We start from the raw sequence: 19629 nt of genomic DNA on the forward strand, positions 1-19629 counted from the left end.
GGGGGGGGAGAGGGGGGAGAGTGGGGAGGGTGTGGAAGGAGTGTTGATATGGTATGATTTCAGCATATAGTACTTGGAAACAGCTTCACAGCAGCAACTTTCATCATTTCTTTCTCATTCTCAACTGGCAGGAGAATTTGTCGATCATCTCTGTAGTAGAAAACAACATAGAAAATGTTAGGATTTTTGAAATAGTATTATCACAAATAAAAATTACTTTTTTTTCTGTCTCTATTCACCATTATTAAAAAATACACATATTAATTATTAACAAATACACATATTACTGAGATTTGGGGAAAAAATGAAGGAGGTTCTGGCTGAAGTCATTTTGTGAGTTTAAATAAGTAGCAATGCAATATTGTTTTGATCTTCCATGGATCCCTTATGAACTGCATCAGCAGTTGACCTAATAAAAGATGATTTCTGTTTTCTCAAAACAAAAGGTTAAATGGGATGTTATTAGTACTATTATGTGACAAGTCTTAATTAAGATGTAGGATACAGCATGTTAAATTAACATGGTTAAAGTATTATGTAGAGTGGAAACAAGTAATTAAGAATTCTTAATGAGTTGATCATAATGTTTTTCATATGCTCAAGATACTTTTTCATCACATATTTAGCATTTGATATTTTGTGTACAAGTTGTATCTGAAATGTATTCTGGACAATGCAATTTAAACCAAAGAGAAAAGCCATACTCAGCCTTGTGTTTGCAGTAGTCTTTTAACTCCCTACAATGAATACAACAAAGAGCTACTGTGTAGTGTTAGTATCTTCTTGAGCATAACAAAGTAGTGTAACATCAACCAATTTAATATTCAAAAGTTATTACAATTTTAATAGGCCAACAATAGAGGCAAGTAACCATAGACAATAGGTTATTTCTTCCTAGTGTCACTGATTGTAGCCCTCATTTCTATGTATAATTTGGAACCATAAATTACAAGCTCTGCAAAAAAAAATAATTGTTTAATCTGAAGAGATTGCTCTTAATCAGATGTTGCAAAATAACAACGTGCATGGCTTTCCGTGTGCACTGAACTGCAGCGCTGTTGTGTTCTGTCTTCAACTTCTTTAGAAAAGGAGTTTAACATGTCAGACTATGTCTGTAAGAGAGTGCCATGCATTATTATATACTTATCTGTGATCTCATTTGTGTCTAGTTACTTTTAAATTGCCTGGCCTTGAAACCATGTAGAAAAGCAACTGCCTTCTGACTCAACAAGATGTGGAGAGTGAAGAGCTGAATAAAGGTTCACTGTGATTTGATATGGGTACCAATATAGAATCATAGAATCATAGAACAGTTAGGGTTGGAAAGGACCTTAAGATCATCAAGTTCCAACCCCCCTGCCATGGGCAGGGACACCTCGCTCTAAACCATATTACCCAAGGCCTCATCCAACCTGGCCTTGGACACTGCCAGGGGTGGAGCATTCACATCCTCCCTGGACAACCCATTCCAGTGCCTCACCACCCTAACAGGAAAGAATTTCCTCCTTATATCCAATCTAGACTTCCCCTGTTTAAGTTTTAACCCATTACCCCTTGTCCTACCACTACAGTCCCTAATGAAGACTCCATCCCCAGCATCCCTATAGGCCCCCTTCAGATACTGGAAGGCTGCTATGAGGTCTTCACGCAGCCTTCTCTTCTCCAGGCTGAACAGCCCCAACTTTCTCAGCCGATCTTCATATAGGAGGTGCTCCAGTCCCCTGATCATTCTCGTGGCCCTCCTCTGAACTTGTTCCAACAGTTCCATGTCCTTTTTATGTTGAGGACACCAGAACTGCACACAGTACTCCAGGTGAGGTCTCACAAGAGCAGAGTAGAGGGGCAGGATCACCTCCTTTGACCTGCTGGTCACGCTCCTTTTGATGCAGGCCAGGATACGGTTGGCTTTCTGGGCTGCAAGCTCACACTGAAGCTGGCTCATGTTCATTTTCTCATCGACCAGCACTCCCAAGTCCTTCCCCACAGGGCTGCTCTTAGTCTCTTCTCTGCCCAGCCTGCAGCTGTGCCTGGGATTGCTCCAACCCAGGTGTAGGACCTTGCACTTGGCATGGTTAAACTTCATGAGGTTGGCATCAGCCCACCTCACAAGCGTGTCAAGGTCCCTCTGGATGGCATTCCTTCCCTCCAGCGTATCAACCGAACCACACAGCTTGGTGTCATCGGCAAACCTGCTGAGGGTGCGCTCAATCCCACTGTCCATGTCAGTGACGAAGATGTTAAACAAGACCGGTCCCAACACTGATCCCTGAGGGACACCACTCCTAACTGGTCTCCATATCAGTTGGTATTTGTTAATGATATCACCAAAGTTGGGGAACAATAGCCAATTCTGACAAAATGGGAACTGGCGTATATATATATTTTTCCTGCTTACTCTACATGGTCTTTCAGTCCCTTTCAAAGCCAATTTTGTCTTCCTATTTTTTTCCCCAGGTCTTTTGTGCAGCCCTTCATACATTTGTAATAGACATAAGAAAAACAGAATTGTGAAAGTAAGCAGCAAAGGCAATTTAGGATATACAGGAAATCTCATGCTCTTTCCAGATTTCAATACAAATTTTTATAATAAGGGTTATGTTCCTTGCTTGCACCACTGTGGGCAGATCACAAAGGAAATCTCTTGACACTACATGTGTTTGCCCCACCATACCATTACTTCTGAAAATGCATGCATGATCTTTATTCTAGCTACAGCAATTTGTCATGATTCTAGACATATGCTGGACAAATCTGAGCACTGCACTCCAAAATCCTCTGCTGTTTAGCTATTCTGGATCCTCTTAGTTTGGAAACCAATTTTTGTTTTGTTTGTCAGGACATGCTGAGGAATAGAGTGAAAACTGGGAATGGAGTAGGCAGCATGCTTGAAAACTTTGTTTTTAAAGTCTCCCAGCATCACATAAATACTTGTAAAATGATCCACTTTGAGTTACAGCAATGTAGTTGTTTTGCAGCAGTATAGATATCATAGAGTTTGTACTTGGGTGAGTTACAAAGCCAAAGCCCCTTGTGAGACTTGTGTTCCCTATCAGAAAAACAGCTTCTAAAAACTTACACACTTCATCCCATCATTTGCTGATCCACATGACAGTTATTATTTTTATCTGTGCTAGCTAAAAGTCAGAAGAGCAATGGTTCTTTCCTTTCTCAGGCTTGCATTTAAATACTTGTTTCAGATTGCCTTGATAGGAATATGTTTTAGAGGGCTAGGCTCATATGCTCTATTTTTCTGAGTCTCATATTGCTCTTATTGCCTGAAACAAATCAAATCACATGAGCTTGTTTTTCCCTTTCCATATGAATCCCCACCTCCTGCTTCCCCATCACCCCTTGGACACCTCTCCACCTCTCCCAGGCCACCAGTGCAAAGCTTGGGATTCTTTCTGACCTGCCAACGGTGGCTGATCAGGTTTCCCACCAGCTGCAGTCACTGCGTGAAGGCTCCCAAAGCAGGAGAAAAGCCCCAGTGCCGTGCTGAAGATGTCATGCGTGCCTTTCTTAAGCTGTACACCAGTGTTACATCTCTGCTGAGATGCAGCTGAGAGCTTGGGAGATCACATCACACTCTGAGCTGTGGTTGCTGAGCTGCCCGCCCCATGGGGAGGCTGCACCTTTCCAACTGCTTCCCCCATTTATACACCATGCTCCAATGGCATGACTGAAAAACCTATGTGATTTTTTTTTCTTTTTTAAAGCATTTCTTATAATAATAGGCTATTTTTTTTTAATTAACTGAAGATACAAAAACATCAAAATCCTCCAAAGGCAATGTTAGTTTTTAAACTTATTCTTCTTTGCATGACTCTTAAAAATCCACAAACTAAGCTAAACGCGACTACCTGTAGGGAGAAGAGGATTGCTGCAAGGACATAAAAGGATTTCTGAGTTAAGCCTGTGACTTTTGAGAAGGGAGATATGCAAGCTGCTGTATAAATAATATATAAATCTGTTGAAAGGTGACTGTGGATTTAAAATTACATATTTTAAAATGAAAAAAGGCCAACCACAGGTAGTTGGGAGAATACATAGTGGGGGAAAGAGCTCTGAAATATTAATTCAGTTTAAGTTAATTTCCCTGGGACTATGTTCCCATTCAGTAAATAATAACCAAGATGTTTACTGGCTAAAGGGTTCACCAAAAGAGTGAATTTGACGTTACTGTGACAGAGTATTCCCACAGAGCAGATTTTTAATTTACAGTCACTAGTACTCTGATAGAAAGTCATGCCCTGCATCCCTCTAGGTAGGAAACAGAAATTACATTATGAGACACATGCATTTAAGTCAAAGAAGCTTGTATTTTTAAAAATAAACATTCAAGGCATACTATTCTGTAGAAATTATGACTTAAATGTGTTCATAGAAATCATTGCTGATGATATTGAATTATCCAGCACTTAAATGAACAAATGCATTTGATAAACACTTACCTGTTCATGACCAGGTTGCAAGCATGAGTAAGAGTCTGGTAGACAAGAATATTTCATAATCAGGTTAATTGTTTACTAATAATTACAATAACGCCTTTGACTGCCAAGACTAAAGAAGTTTTAAAAATCTAGCTTACCTGCTATTTGAGATTCTTCTTGTCCTACATGTATCTATTCGTTTTGCATTCCTATTGCATTTAAACCTGTGAAGACCCCAGAGGTGAGGACTGTGAGGGATGCCTGAATTCACTTCATTTGTCTTGTCACTAGTTTCTAACTTTCATGAATGGATGGAGAGTCCAGAGGGCATGGTCTAGTAAACAGTGTTTGATCAGTAAAAAAAAAAACCACATTCATACCTTAAAAATGTTATGGGAGCATTTGTGTGAACACTAAGCTTGGCTGAAGCCCAGTGAATAAAATTTCAGTTTTATGAAGTAACAGGTTTGCTCTTCAAGTGTCATCATGCTTTTTTAACACTTCTGGGCAGCTTTTACTGGTTTGTCCTTAAACTGGTTTTTGTGAATCGTTTACAGGCCAGGTATATTTTAAGAGCCCCCACATGAATGTACCATAATGATGGCAAACAGCAGTTGCCAAGCTCTAGCAACAGTTGAAAGGAAAAGCTGGGTAGCCCTCATTATTTGCAATAATCAATGATACTGATTTTATTCCTGGGTATAGTGAGCAAGCATTTGCAAAGTGAAGGTTCGAGGAGGCAAAGTACCAGGTGTTTGGCCATTTGGGCCAAAACAACCCCATGCAACACTGCAGGCTTGGGAAGAGTGGCTGGAAAGCTTCTTGGTGGAAAAGGACCTGGGGGTGCTGACTGACGGCTGCTGAACATGAGCCAGCTTGTGCCCAGGCAGCCAAGAAGGACAACAGCATCCTGGCCTGTATTAGAAACAGCATAGCCAGCAGGGCCAGGACAGTGACCGTCCCTTGTACTCAGCACTGGTGAGGTCACACCTCAAATCCTGTGTTCAGTTCTGGGTCCTTCACTGCAAGAGAGACACTGAGGTGCTGGAGCGGGTCCAGAAAAGGGCAACAAAGCTGGTGAAGGGTCTGGAGAATAAATCTTATGAGCAGCTGAGGGAACTTGGGGTGTTTACTCTGGAGGAGGCTCAGAGGGGACCTTACGCCTCTCTATAACTACCTGAAAGGTGGTTGCAGTGAGGTGGGGGTCAGTCTCTTCTCCCAAGTTACAAGCGAAAGGACAAGAGGAAACGGCCTCAAGTTGTGCCAGGGGAGGTTTAGATTGGCTATTAGGAAAAATTTCTTCACTGAGTGGGTGCTCAGGCATTGGCACAGGCTGCCCAGGGCAGTGGTGGAATCACCGTCCCTGGAAGAGTTCAAAAACCGTGTGGCCCTCAGTGACATGATTTAGTGGTGGTCCTGGCAGTCCTAGGGCAATGGTTGGGTTTGCTGATCTTAAAGATCTTTTTTAACCTAGTTGATTCTATGATTTTCTATTACAGAATACACAGCAATACAACCAAATCCTTTCCAATTTACCACATCTAAAACGTTGCCCAGTATGGAGAGAATCCCATCAAATCTAATGGACAGGGAATGACAGAATAACCTTGAGCCACAGCAAATTCTATACCAAAAGTGCCTGGAGGATTAACGATGAAAGATTTCATTAGAGTTAAGGTCACTAATGAAAGGGCTTAATGTAGTTATTCTGAGTCTTGTCCATGAGATCCTGTGACAAGGAATGCTTTTCAGTGCCTAAATGGAAAAAATACTTCAGTTAACATGCACAACACAGTATTAAAATGTGATGTGTTAAAGTTCAAGTCTAAATAACGATTAGTGCCAAAAACTTCATGCCAACCAACATCAGCCTTCTTTCTTAATACTTAGCTCTCTCCTAAGTCAGAAATTTAAGATGACTGCAGAAAATTAAAATACGTTTGGAAACTGAGCTTGACTTCAAATCAGTGTAAAGTTTACTGAGAAATGGGCATTTTGTAAAAGACTATATAAAACTGTGTCTCTGTTCTACTAAGTTTTCATTCTTGTTGAACTCATTCTGAATAGACAGACCTTTTAACTTAGATAATATCAGTGTCCATGTATGCTGGGAAGTCTGTGCCAGACATTATGGTCCTGATAATAAAATGTTCTACAAATGATCAAAAAAGTGTTATAAATAGGAAATGAGCACCACCTTTCTTCTGTCTTGTTGCTTTAATATTTCTGTTAACACTAAACCAATATGAAGAACACCTTCCTGAGATGAAAAGGGGAACAAACTTCTAATGGCATTTCTAGGGATTTGATATGAGGATAGTAAAGATCTCTAATTAGTAACTGGGTTTCCTTTCTTGTTTTTGAATGAAAGAACTGTGTATTTCAGAATAGGGAATAATTTAATAAAACTTCATTGGAGAAAAAAAAAAGTTTTTATTTTTCTTGAAACAAGATAAAATAAAGCATGCAGCTGCTTACTTCCTTTTTTGTAAAGCCACATGGTTTTTGTAATCAAAAATCTTAGCCTTCATCCCAGAAAGCTCTCTTCTGGTGTGTCCCTGCAAGTCCCCTTGCAGGAAGGAGGCAAGTGGGTGCTGGCTGAAACTGGTGACATTCATTGTGTTTGTCAGTGAGTGCAGGACTGGGGAATGAGTCACACCTTGGGAAATGTATTGAGGTTTTCCCTAACTGTGTTGTGAAAAATGAATGATATTGCAAATAAATGTACAAATGGCCCTGTTAAAATAGTGTGGGACATTTACAAATGTTTAAAAACTTCCCAACCAAATGAGAATGTGTAAAATTGCCTAAAGTTCTTCAGCATGCTTGTTTTCCAAATTGTATGAAATTCCAGTCCAGATTCATGATGGACTAATGAAGAGATTGGATTTCCTCCAAATGACTTGTTGTAGGTTAAGTATCGTAGTAACAAAAGGAGGCAGAAAAAAGGAATGACTACTAGTAATTTTATTCTGTCAGGCTTTATTTTGTAATGTGGGTGCTCAATCCATTGTATTTTGTAGCCAGGGTTTTTTTTTTTTGATTCTCATTTCTTATGCTTTGAGGAGTGCCTGCATCCACAACAGGTTACTTTTTCACTGCACAAGTAAAGCAAACCTAGTTCATATTAAAAATAATGTAGGTTTGTATAAATCTACTGACCCTATTACCACTGGGATGGTTTTCTGTTCTCGATGAGTTGTTATATCCTTCTGGATCATTCCTATGATTTATGGCAATGTCGTGGCTTCACTGGTGGCTTCACTACCTAATTCTGTGAGTTTAAGACCACAGAAAGTGTCACATGGTATGTGCTGTGTTCAAGATGATCTTTATGTTTGTTTATATTGAAAAAGACAATTGCTGGTAGCCAGTGAAGGCAATTTTTCTTTGGAGAAATGCAGGCTGATATGTTGTCTAGTATTGGAAGTAGTAACTTTTAGCTCGATTTTACAGGTATACGAATTACTTCAGTTTATTTTTGAAAGTAATATGCTGATGGTTATTGGAATCACTCAAATGATGATTGGCAAGTTTCTTTAGACGTAAGTTGCCATGACATTAATCGGTACTGTGAGAATGAGGCTCAAATCCCCATGAACACTCAAGGGAGGAAAACAGCTTTGATAACAAAAGGGCAAAACTGTCTTCTGCTGCCCCTGTTGCTAATGAACTTCTCAAACAAGATTTCTCCCGAAGTTAGGCAAAACCGAATGCGTAAAAATGAGGGACTTCAATTGCAGAGAGCATAGCTCCCACAGCCACACTGAAGAGGGCAGCTTTCCAGAGCCCCCACGTAGTCCCCAAAAACCCCTTACACAGGGGCTGAGGGAGGCAACTGTTATCAGAGACTCGCTCTGCAGAGCAGTACTTCTCCAAAGGACGTCTCCCGCTCGCTGTGGGACTGCATGCAGAGCCAAGGTGTGCTGCTGCGGTCTGTAAGCACTCTCAGATGATCTCATTTCCCACCACACTCCTAAAAAAAAAAGTATTTGTGAAACTCTTTCTGTGTGGATGGTGATGTATTGAGTGGCTATCTGGCATTTAAGCATGCCATATGTCCCCAGAGGTTGCAGACTGCCATTCTGTAACCAGAATTCAGAGATGTCACAAGTGGCTGAACAAACAAGTATCACCGGTTAATGGTTAAGCTCTCAATTTACTAAAGCATTTGTTACCAGTTTGCAAAAGAGATCAAACAACCATGAATCATAACCTTGGCTACTAATTAAATCCTTTATTCCCTTCCCTCATCGCAGAAGCATTTAATCTTGGGGAATCAGGACAGCCTGTTGTGCAGAAGTAGATTTTACAGCATAAGCAGAAACAAGCTTACTGTCAGGTTTCGTACTGGAGCTAGAAACGGGAAGGAATAAAATGAGAATATTAACTTTCCCTTCTGGCATGGAAATTCATGTTAGCACTGACCAATGACTGATGTAAAATAGCTGCACTGGAAAATCATTTTGGTGGTATACTTCTGTTATTTCACTGAATGGTGAATATTACTTTCATTATCCAGCTGTCTTGCTTATAGATGAGACTTCTCATCTAGATAGAGAATGAGGGATTTGGTGTACTTTACTAGCTGCCCCAAAACGAAATATTTTACTTAGAAATAATGGACTGTGAAGAACACCCTAGAGGAATAAGGCCCAAACAAAAATACTACAAGCAGTTGTGTTGCAACTGAAATTTATTTCTATTTGTTATAAGATGTTCTTGTGTGTTGAGGTATAGGATATATAGCTTCATGGCAGTTAAAATCTCACACTTTAGATATTTAATAGCAAATAAAGTGTTTTAACTTTTTTGGCTCCCAACTCTGTGAAGCAGAACTTTGAAATCCCAGACACTTTATTTCCTTTGTATTTTGGGTAAGTCATCCTCATCCCTAGCAGCAGAGTGATGCAGCAAGGGCTCACGGAACAGAGACACTATGAATTAGCATTAGCTAACTCTGTTCACCACAACTCAGTCCAAACAGGCAGTGATCCCAGGAGTGGATTTCCATTTTTATAACATGAACCATGATGTTGCAGTCAGATCTGCATAAGCAGGGATCTAGAGGTTGTCTCTCTGAGAAACCTCAGTAAGGCATTAAGAGGGAAGGGCCTCCCTAAACAGATCCAACTGCAGATTCAGGGATCGGTACATAATTATTGAGGTAAAGTCACATATAAATGCACTCACAGTCTTAGTGATCTGTAGACCTGTGATGAAAAGCTGTGTGTTATTAGTTTGAACAGCAACCATATTTTATGCTGTATTCAGACAAAGTAATCTTTTGTGTCATTGCTAAATCTGAATAATTTCTGTAACAGAAAGAAACCACCTGAGAGACAATATCTGCAAGTAGAAAATGAGGGCTTTTTTTGGTCCTGTTTTTGGCTTTGCAGAAAGCTATTTTCCCAGTAAAAAGTGTGAGTTTAAAAAAAAAATCTAATGCCCCAGCTACATTTGTCACGCTGTTCAGAGGACAGACATCCACCATTTGCACAGGCAGAACTTCTGTTGGCTGGGGGAGATTTGTCCTGAGGAAATTCACAAATACTCACCAAGTATACCAAAGGCACAGGCCTGTACAGAACTTAAATATGTCTTTTCTATCCCATAATGAGTATGACAGTTGTCAGGTTCAGTACAGACAGAAAGCACTACCTAGTGACAACTCAAGTTGCTGATCTATTACTATTACGAATAAGAATTTGATAAAGATAAAACATCTGGAATATCTAACTCTGCTTCTACTGCTGCTTCCCCAAAGCCATCACTAGAAATTTGGGATGACAGATGTCTATGCATTTAAAAAGGAAATAAAGATTGTGCAATAATGTCATGTTTTGATAAGAGTGATAAAAAGAGCGAGTAGAATAAGTCAATGGCACAGCTTAAACTTTTGATTTGCTATTTTAATGTTAAGGAAAATACATAATTTTGCAAGCTTTGAAAAAAATCATATTTGTTGCTCTTAATGTTTTAAAAATGTCAGATACTATGAAAATCTTTTAAAGTACAAAGAACAAATTATTAATTTTTAATTGTGTTTTCAGTTCATATGCATGTGTACGAAAGAGAAATATGTTTGTTCAAAGACCTTTCAGATTATTTTGTCTTTATATACACTTAGAGTTCAGTTTTGGGATACATGTGTATGTAGATGTTGCATCCAGCTACCACAACATCATTTGCATTGCTTAGCAGTGAATGACTCAAAAATCTTTAAAATGTTCTTTTAAAACAGTTTTAAAAAACAAATTCATGTAAGTGAAAAAATATATTGCACAGTACTTGGGGGGGGGGGGGGGGAATAGAGGGGAAACACCCATAAAACCCCCCAAAACTGGATTTCTAAAGTGACTGCATATAAATCTGTACATGGCTGAATATGGAGAAAATTGATAGCTTTGGGTTTGGTGTTCTCTTGTAGAAATGAAACTGGGAAAGATGGGTGGAGGTTTGCTTAGACATAGGTGGAGGTTATGTGGACACCTCTTTTTACTGTGAAATGTATGCAAAACTAGCATAGGTCAGATAAAATCCTGGATTTTTATAGCCTTCTTGAAAGCTGGGGAAAGTCAACATAATAGTGTGTTGGGCTCCTAGGCTGAATTGCAACTACTTACATTACACATTCACGTGTTACTGAAGCACTTCCTGCAGACTGTTATTGTCTGAATGGAGATGCTTTTTCACCCCACTCACCTGCCTCGTTTTTCCCACAGGCTGCGAGAACACCACCGTGCTGCAATTAAGGTGATTCGCAGGATGCAGTATTTTGTGGCAAAGAAAAAGTTTCAGGTGAGTTGTGAATAGAAAGCTCCTTTTCTAAATAAAACCTTTTATTCTCCTGATTCATTGCTTCTTTCAGAAACTTAAGAGAGACTAACACAATTCATTTCAGTAATGGTGAACTACACCCACCATTCTCTCCCTCGTTCAATAGGGTAGTTGTTTAGCAGCAGGTTAGTCAACTGTGGATACACTGGAAGTAGGCTAAACTGAAATGCAGTCTGAATTAAAATGTTATTTTCTGCTAATGGACTTGACCCTTAACCCTCTGTTATCACTGTCTCAGTGCAAACATTCTCATATGTATCCATTAATTCTGAGCTGTGTGTTACTGTCATGCCGAGTCAGTGGGATTAGAGATTAAAATACTGCCTCAGCCTTGTTTTTGTCTCTTACTCAATGATAATGAAGTCCTGATAAGAAACCAGCATGGAAATTTGTTAGCGTATTAGAAGATTTCTCCTTCCTTTTCCCTTCCCCCCTCTGCATAGGTAGGAGAGCTCCTTCCCAGTTTGTGAGATATTGGCTTTCCTTACTCCTCTAGCCCTCACTATCAGACATGTCCTGTGTGCCACCCCACTTCCTGTAACACTGCAATACCGTAAGCATTTAACAGTAGTTAATTAACCTTGTTGCCTGGTCTCAATGAAAAATTCTGGCTGCAAACTTTCTAAGAATGTGGTTTCTAAATTGGTTTCATTAATCCAGTCAGAAAACATGTCAACAGCCTTCAGCTTGATTTAAGCCAGGTGACTATATATATATGGAAGACATATATCACTTTACGTAAAATTAGAATCATAGAATCATAGAACAGTTAGGGTTGGAAAGGACCTTAAGATTACCTAGTTCCAACCCCCCTGCCATGGGCAGGGACACCTCCCTCTAAACCATATTACCCAAGGCCTCGTCCAACCTGGCCTTGAACACTGTCAGGGATGGAGCATTCACAGCCTCCTTGGGCAACCTATTCCAGTGCCTCAGCACCCTAACAGGAAAGAATTTCCTCCTTATATCAAATCTAAACTTCCTGTTTAAGTTTTAACCCATTACCCCTTGTCCTATCACTACCGTCCCTAATAAAGAGTCCATCGCCAGCATCCCTATATGCCCCCTTCAGATACTGGAAGGCTGCTATGAGGTCTCCACGCAGCCTTCTCTTCTCCAGGCTGAACAGCCCCAACTTTCTCAGCCGATCTTCATATGGGAGGTGCTCCAGTCCCCTGATCATTCTCGTGGCCCTCCTCTGAACTTGTTCCAACAGTTCCATGTCCTTTTTATGTTGAGGACACCAGAACTGCACACAATACTCCAAGTGAGGTCTCACGTGAGCAGAATAAAGGGGCAGGATCACCTCCTTCAACCTGCTGGTCATGCTCCTTTTGATGCAGCCCAGGATACGGTTGGCTTTCTGGGCTGCAAGCGCACACTGCCAGCTCATGTTCATTTTCTCAAAGACTAGCACCCCCAAATCCTTCTCCGCAGGGCTGCTCTGAATCTCTTCTCTGCCCAGCCTGTAGCTGTGTCTGGGATTGCTCTGACCCAGGTGTAGGACCTTGCACTTGGCATGGTTAAACTTCATGAGGTTGGCATCAGCCCACCTCACAAGCGTGTCAAGGTCCCTCTGGATGGCATTCCTTCCCTCCAGCGTATCAACCGAACCACACAGCTTGGTGTCATCGGCAAACCTGCTGAGGGTGCACTCAATCCCACTGTCCATGTCAGTGACGAAGATGTTAAACAAGACCAGTCCCAACACCGATCCCTGAGGGACACCACTCGTTACTGGTCTCCAGACAGACATTGAGCCATTTACCGCAACTCTTTGTGTGCGGCCATCCAGCCAGTTCTTTATCCACCGAGTGGTCCATTCATCAAATTGATGTCTCTCCAATTTAGAGACATTAATTAATAAGGGGCAATCTCTGAAGAGCTTCACAGCTAAAAAATGCAAAGAAAGATAGAGGCTTAACTGCACACATCCATTTTCATATATGACCTCACCACTACTGCTTACAATAGACTAAAAAGCTTTCTACCCTTAATCTAGACCCCCAAAAAGGGAGGGTGTCCTTTTTCCTACCAGTTTGAAGGGTGCAAAGTTTTAGAATAAAACAGATGATGATGCCTAACAGTCAAAAACATCATTGTTTCTCTTAAGGGTATGCTTGCTGCTACTTCAAAACCATGATTCTGACTTCCTCACTGAAATTTAGAAGGGCTGCCTGAATTCTTTAGCAATTTTCTAATTTGAATCTTTTTATTTTTACTAAAATTCATGCGCTAAATAACAGCTAAGATTGTCTGAGCTTTTCAGAATTTGTTTCAGTCGAGTATGTTCAGACTATCACCATTGAGGCTGGAATCTCCCATGTCCAGGCTTTTCTTGGAAACAGAGCTTTCAGAAGGTTTCTGCTAGCCCATTTAACTTGTAATTTTTATTAAAGTAAAATTAAGAAAGGCACAATATCTGGACTACTTGAAAATAATTTTTATACTTATTTTGTTGAGAAGCTCCTTAACAATTGCTGGCCAGTGCTTGTAACTTGGCAAGGGACATGGCCAGTTCCAGTCATGTGTCCACTGCTGTTCAGTGTAAAACTGCCTAAATGTGGCCAGTTCCATTAAATTTTAATTTATTCTCATTCTAAGACCTGACTGTGATCCTTTGCTCCATGGTAATTACTGAATCATTCCTCTCATAAATTTAGATCATAAAATATTTGCCATGGTATTAACTAAACTGCTTAGAAACAAGAAATCTACACGTTATATATCTACCTCCCAAGTCGTATTTGTCAAAAACAGATTCGGAAAATGCCTGAATACTGTGTGCAACATTATCCACCTGGCAAATAAGTGGAACTCCCCTGAGGCAGATGATTTGATAGAAGCTGAAAAAGCATTTGACTGAATAGAATGGGACTATCAGTTCATACTTTAAACTTGTTTGCACTTGGTATCCCAGTTGCTAATCTGGCTTCTCAGTTGTACTCTCACTTTCACATCTGCAAAAGACCTGGTCCTGGCCATCTGCAAAATCCAACAAGGTTGTCTCTCATCCTTCTTTAGTAGTCTTTCTTCTTCCTGTGCTATCAATATTGGCAATTAGTAAAGAACTAAAAATGCCAGATAGGTTGAAATGGAATGTATCTTGCATCACTCCTGCACACAAGTGATACGCTGCTGTTTCTGTCAGAAGCAGAATCTCCCAATGGGAACATATGGGGGATATGTGATACTTCTCCATAATTTCTGAATACAAGGTTATGACCAAGTTTAAAAAGTCTGGAGAACACCAAAGTCACATTTTTCAAAAGCATGTAAGTAACTTAATGCACAAAGTCACCTTAAAATTTAAGCCACAAGGTGCTTTTGAAAGCTTCTCCTGTAATTAAGAAATAACCACTCTCATTATTCTTTCCTCAAAAGTATGTTGTAAATCTGCTTTGTTCTATTCTATTCATATAAAGTAGTCATAAGAAATTAATATGTTTAAACCTGTGCCAAGTAATGACTCTACAGTTTCTAATAACCAGTCCAATGCACTATCTGAAATTAAGATAAAGCAGAAAATGCATTTTTAAAATGTATCTTTTAGCACTGAAGACGTCCGCATTGCTGTTTTCTCCTAGATGTTTGCTTTCTAAGATTTTTGTGTTTATGTCAAATGTATCTTCCTAAAAGAAAATTCAGGTTTGTTTTTTTTTTTTTTTTCTTTTCTACAACTACTGTGGGGGAAGGAGCAGGAGGGAAATTCAGCTGAATTCCATTGGACTACTCATGCTTAAAATTAGCTGGAACACTAAGCAAGGCCAGCAATTCAAAGGAGTAATTTTTAGAGATGCCTCTGAAGCTTTGGGGGAGGGGAAGCATAGGAAGAAGGGGAGGAAGAGGAAAATTTTGCCAAATAGATCCCAGCATGAACCCAGCGTAGTTCTTAAACTGTACCAGCTATTTGCAGGATACACCTGTATGCCTAAATTTGCCTACGTACACTTAAGAGCTCAATTAATAACAGGGGATGATGGCACCACAAGGACAAAAGTCAGTTAGAAAACAATAAAATAAAATAAATAAAGCTAAACACGAATACAGAGAAATTTCACAGGACATGAAAAGCAGTTCTTTGTGAAGCATCAAACTTGGGCATCTTTTCCTCTTTAAAAGGAGAAATTTATGCTCTATTTTTAAGTCCAGGCTTGAACATAGTCCATATGATGGTGCCCACATAATAACCAGGCATAATGTAAAGGCTTAATTCCTTTCTTATGGATGTGTTTATGCTCTTGTAAAGTCTGTTGGACTGTTTCAAATTGTGTACAAAAGAAGATGTTCTACTAGTAGTTAGCACAAGTACTGTGCATCAGTTAAGGTGAATGGCTCACAGTTCAGGAAGGGTTCTGCAGATTATAGGGAAAACAGTACTCAGAAACTAATGGTTTTCCAGGCTTTGTTTACCCCACCTACCATAAATGAATTTCATATACCAGTTGTAAATCAGATGTCTTTGGCATAGTCTAACCTTAAAACTGAATTTCAGAAGGAAAATCACCATACTCAGTTAATTCCACTGGCTGGATTCATGAGTAAATAATCTTTGTCTTCCAATTAGGAAAGTGTTTTAAATGTCTTAAGACTTATGCACATGGATACAACTGTGGTATCCATCACAGTTCCAGAGACTGGGAATTTGATCTGATTTCCCATTGTCATTTAGAAATCTTTTTTCATTCTTTCCATATAAATTCTTCCTGTTGACTAAACCAGTTTTCTCCTAAAATATGTTTTAAACTTGTGGTATGTTTTTCACCATGGCAAATATTCTATACATAACACAAACTAAAAATATAGGCTGCAGTTCCACTGATGCCATGGGTAACTGTTGCCTGTTTTGCTACAATTTCACTGGAAAATCTTGCATCTAGGTCTTAAAATTCATCATCTGATGTAATTCATTTGTCATGGTATGAATCATGAATTGTATGTGTAATTTTTTCTAATCTCCACACTGGGCTGTACCAAACAATGTAGTTCAGTGTCCTGTGCCTCAAAGGATGTTCTACCCATTTTATTTGACTATTACTTGGTTACATTTCCCAGAAATTCCCCTTGCATGGATTCTCGTCTCCGTTTCTTGAATCTGCCTCCCTGCACATGCAGATGCTAGGGAACAGGAACGGCCAGTGGTGCACATTTAATATTTGGTGCTGGCTTTTGTGCTTTTTGCAAACTTTTGTATATGATGGGCGAGATTTTAACTCATTTAAGAGGATTTTTTACATGAATATTGGTTAATTAGCAGAGGGACAGAAATAAAGAAGATGTTAAGGAAAGCTGTGGGACTGGCTTCTATTTTTTTTCTTCAGTACTCATTGATACCTCTGTGCTGCAGGTTTTTCTTCTTTTCCTTTTACAAAAAATTAACATGTTGTCAACATCAGGAGTATTTTCTCTTGAAGGATCAGATTTCAATATGAAGTAATTACAGAATAATTAGTACTGCCTCTTAAATACCCTATCCTACTCAGAAATGAAGCTTCATTCATAAATTCTGTTTATCCCAGTTTTTTAGTTTTCATTTTAAAGGGAAAAAAGCAGTTCAGTAAATGAAAAACAGGAAGGCACATCCCTTCTCTTCCTACTGTCAGACACCTGCACTGGAGTACAAGTACAGCAGGAGAAAATTCTGAGTCTTTATTCTTACTGAATAGCTTTTCTGAACCTGCAGTTTTCAAGTTGATCTTGCAGATTTCTCTCTTGCCTATTTTAATACAAAAATAATCCAAGAATATTTTTTTTCTTTTTTTAAGGTCATGTTTACAGTACTAGTCCATGGAAAGACTTACAGGCTTATGCCATCGTTGAACTGTATTTCTTTCTTTGTGGATGTTAGTTATGATTCATATCTGTGTAAGCAGCCTGGATTCTTGGGAATTATTTGTGCACTTTGGTTAAATTAAAGCAATTCCCAGTCCTGTTTAGCCTTCCACTAGAGAGTACTTCACAATCACCCAAGGCTTGCTGCCAGCTTTGGGGAATCTGGCAGGCTGAAATTTGTTTGATGAAGCAATATTGTTAAAGTAATAATTCCTAAAATGTGGGAGCTACCTCCCAGGCAGGTGCAGGGGACTGCATGGAGGAACTGCAGACTTGTTTTTATATTGTATGCCTCTTTCCTTTTGCCAAAAAATAAGGTATTTGTGGCATGGACTTAAGGAAAACCTGGAGCATGTGAAATAAGGTTAAGCAGTGCAGAGACATCTGCTTTTGATGTAGAGGTGTCAAAATATTTGAGTCCTCAGAGAGGGTATGTTAGAACCTACCACCGTAAACTCTTTTCCTTGTTCTGCAAGGGTGAAAGGAAGGAAAAATTGTAACTCAGTGCTACCAAGGCTTCTACTAAACCTTGAAAATTATATACAAGGCATCTATAGACAGCATAATGAATGAGTCAGAAATATAGAATTATAGAATGGTTTGTGTTGGAAGGGACCTTTAAAGGCCATCTGGTCCAACCCTCCAGCAATGAGCAGGGACATCTTCAACTAGAGCAGGTTGCTCAGAGCTCTGCCCAATCTAACCTTGAATGTTTCCAGGTATGGAGCATCTGTTGCTTCTTTGAACAACCTGTTCGAATGTTTCACCATCCTCATCATTAAAAAAAGTCTTCCTTACATGAGGTCTGAATCTCCCCTCTTTTAGTTTAAAACCATTATCCCTTGGCCTATTACAACAGGCTCTACTAAAATGTCTCTCCCCATCTTTCTTATAAGCCTCCCTTACTGAAAGGCCACAATATGGTCTCCCTGGAGTTTTCTCCAGGCTGAACAACCCCAGTTCTCAACCTTTCCTTAAAGGAAAGGTGCTCCAGTCCTCTGATAATTTTTTTTTGGCCCTCCTCTGGACCCACTCTGGCAGGTCCTTGTCTTTCCTGTGTTGAGAACCCCAGAGCTGATCACAATACTTCAGGTGGGGTCTCACCAGAGCAGATTAGGAAAGGGAAATCACTTCTCTCAACCAGCTGGCATGTCATTTATTGTTTCTGTATTGTTTGACTGATTTGATTAGGATATTTGAGAAAAAGGTTTCTACCAAGTCATAGGTTCAAGTGTTACTGTTTAGTCTTATGTGTGAATTTTACATCCCATTCCTCTCTCGTGTAGTGTTAGAGCCTCATTGCAGCTTCTTATATGTAGCACTGGCATTAACTGGACTCTAGTTTCTAGATGTAAGATTAAGATGTTTTTAATTTGTCACTGCACTTCACTTGCTTTGCAGTTAGCTTTGGTGTTTATTAGTTAAAATTACAGTCTCTCTCTTTAATACTACACAAAAGTGATTTTATTTCAGATTAAGGCTTTCCCATGTGTGAAATGCAGATTACAGACACAGGGCTTTCTCCCTGATCATTCCTTGCACCAATATTTTCACAGTATTTCCCACTAGATCTGAAAGCCCCGTCAATCTTTCTGGAAGAGGAAGCCACAGTCTTGTACCTTCAGCCAGGTGCAGGACTCTGCATTTAACCTTCGCATGGGAAGAGCTGAACTGAGAACTCCTACTTTCTTGCTGCTGACTGGGAATAAGGGCTTGCATTTGTGAAAGGCCTCTTTACTATTTGGTGGGCAAGGAATATGAACTGTATTTCAGAAGAAACTAGAGTCACCACAAACTTCTGATCTCTGAAAGGCACATAGACCTGCAGTTACAAAAAGGTAGATCACAAAAATGTATGATCATGGCAACAATAAAGACATCTTGGATGTTTACACAGTGTTAAAAGGGGTTAAAAGAACTTACTGTTTACTCTTGGAAAAAAAAAAAATCTATGTTACCGTAGACTGTTCCTACATCCCTGTGGCTTAAGGGCATGTTTTTTGGTTTTTATTTTACAGCAAGCTAGAAAGCCCTATGATGTCCGAGATGTCATTGAGCAGTATTCTCAGGGTCACCTCAACCTGATGGTGCGAATCAAGGAATTACAGAGGAGGTATGTCCATGAAGTTCAGTGTCAGTACCCATAAAGACCAGCAAAAGGATGTTTGTAAATAGGTCAGTGATTGGGGCTGGGGATCAAAAACTGACAGGGTTCAAGGCGCCATATTGTTAGGACTCTGCAAAGTTACAGAATACATAATGGTGTTCAACTAAAGTTTTCTTTTCACACAGAAAAGAAAAGACCTTAAACATCTGATTATTGGGACTTCCAGTTTTCATTATACTTACATGTATTGCCTCAGTCCCTGCTAGCTTTGACTGCACACTGCAATCCCTATATCTCAGGGGCTGTACTGTATGTACAGAATGAGATACTGTCACATGCTCAAGTAGAATTGCACTTACGAGCAAACTAAGAGATGACAAATGCAACAAGTAAGCTGCAGAAGAACAAGGAAAAGAGGAA

The 19629-nt window shown here is 39.7% G+C and overlaps 1 protein-coding gene across 5 annotated transcripts in view; it reads left to right on the forward strand.

Annotated features, from left to right (window-relative positions):
• Positions 1-19629, forward strand: part of KCNQ1 (potassium voltage-gated channel subfamily Q member 1) — a 404325-nt gene that overhangs the window by 276329 nt on the left and 108367 nt on the right. For all 5 annotated transcript variants that reach the window (XM_061342452.1, XM_061342448.1, XM_061342450.1 and 2 more), the window contains 2 exons: positions 11156-11231; positions 19121-19215. In XM_061342452.1, the coding sequence (XP_061198436.1) occupies positions 11156-11231; positions 19121-19215 (171 nt within the window). The remainder of the gene's footprint in view (positions 1-11155; positions 11232-19120; positions 19216-19629) is intronic.

This window comes from Neopsephotus bourkii, unplaced genomic scaffold (genome assembly GCF_033783945.1).
Source record: "Neopsephotus bourkii isolate Nb327-2 ecotype Australia unplaced genomic scaffold, CSIRO-AGI_Nbou_v1 NB_1792, whole genome shotgun sequence".
Lineage (NCBI taxonomy): Eukaryota > Metazoa > Chordata > Aves > Psittaciformes > Psittacidae > Neopsephotus > Neopsephotus bourkii.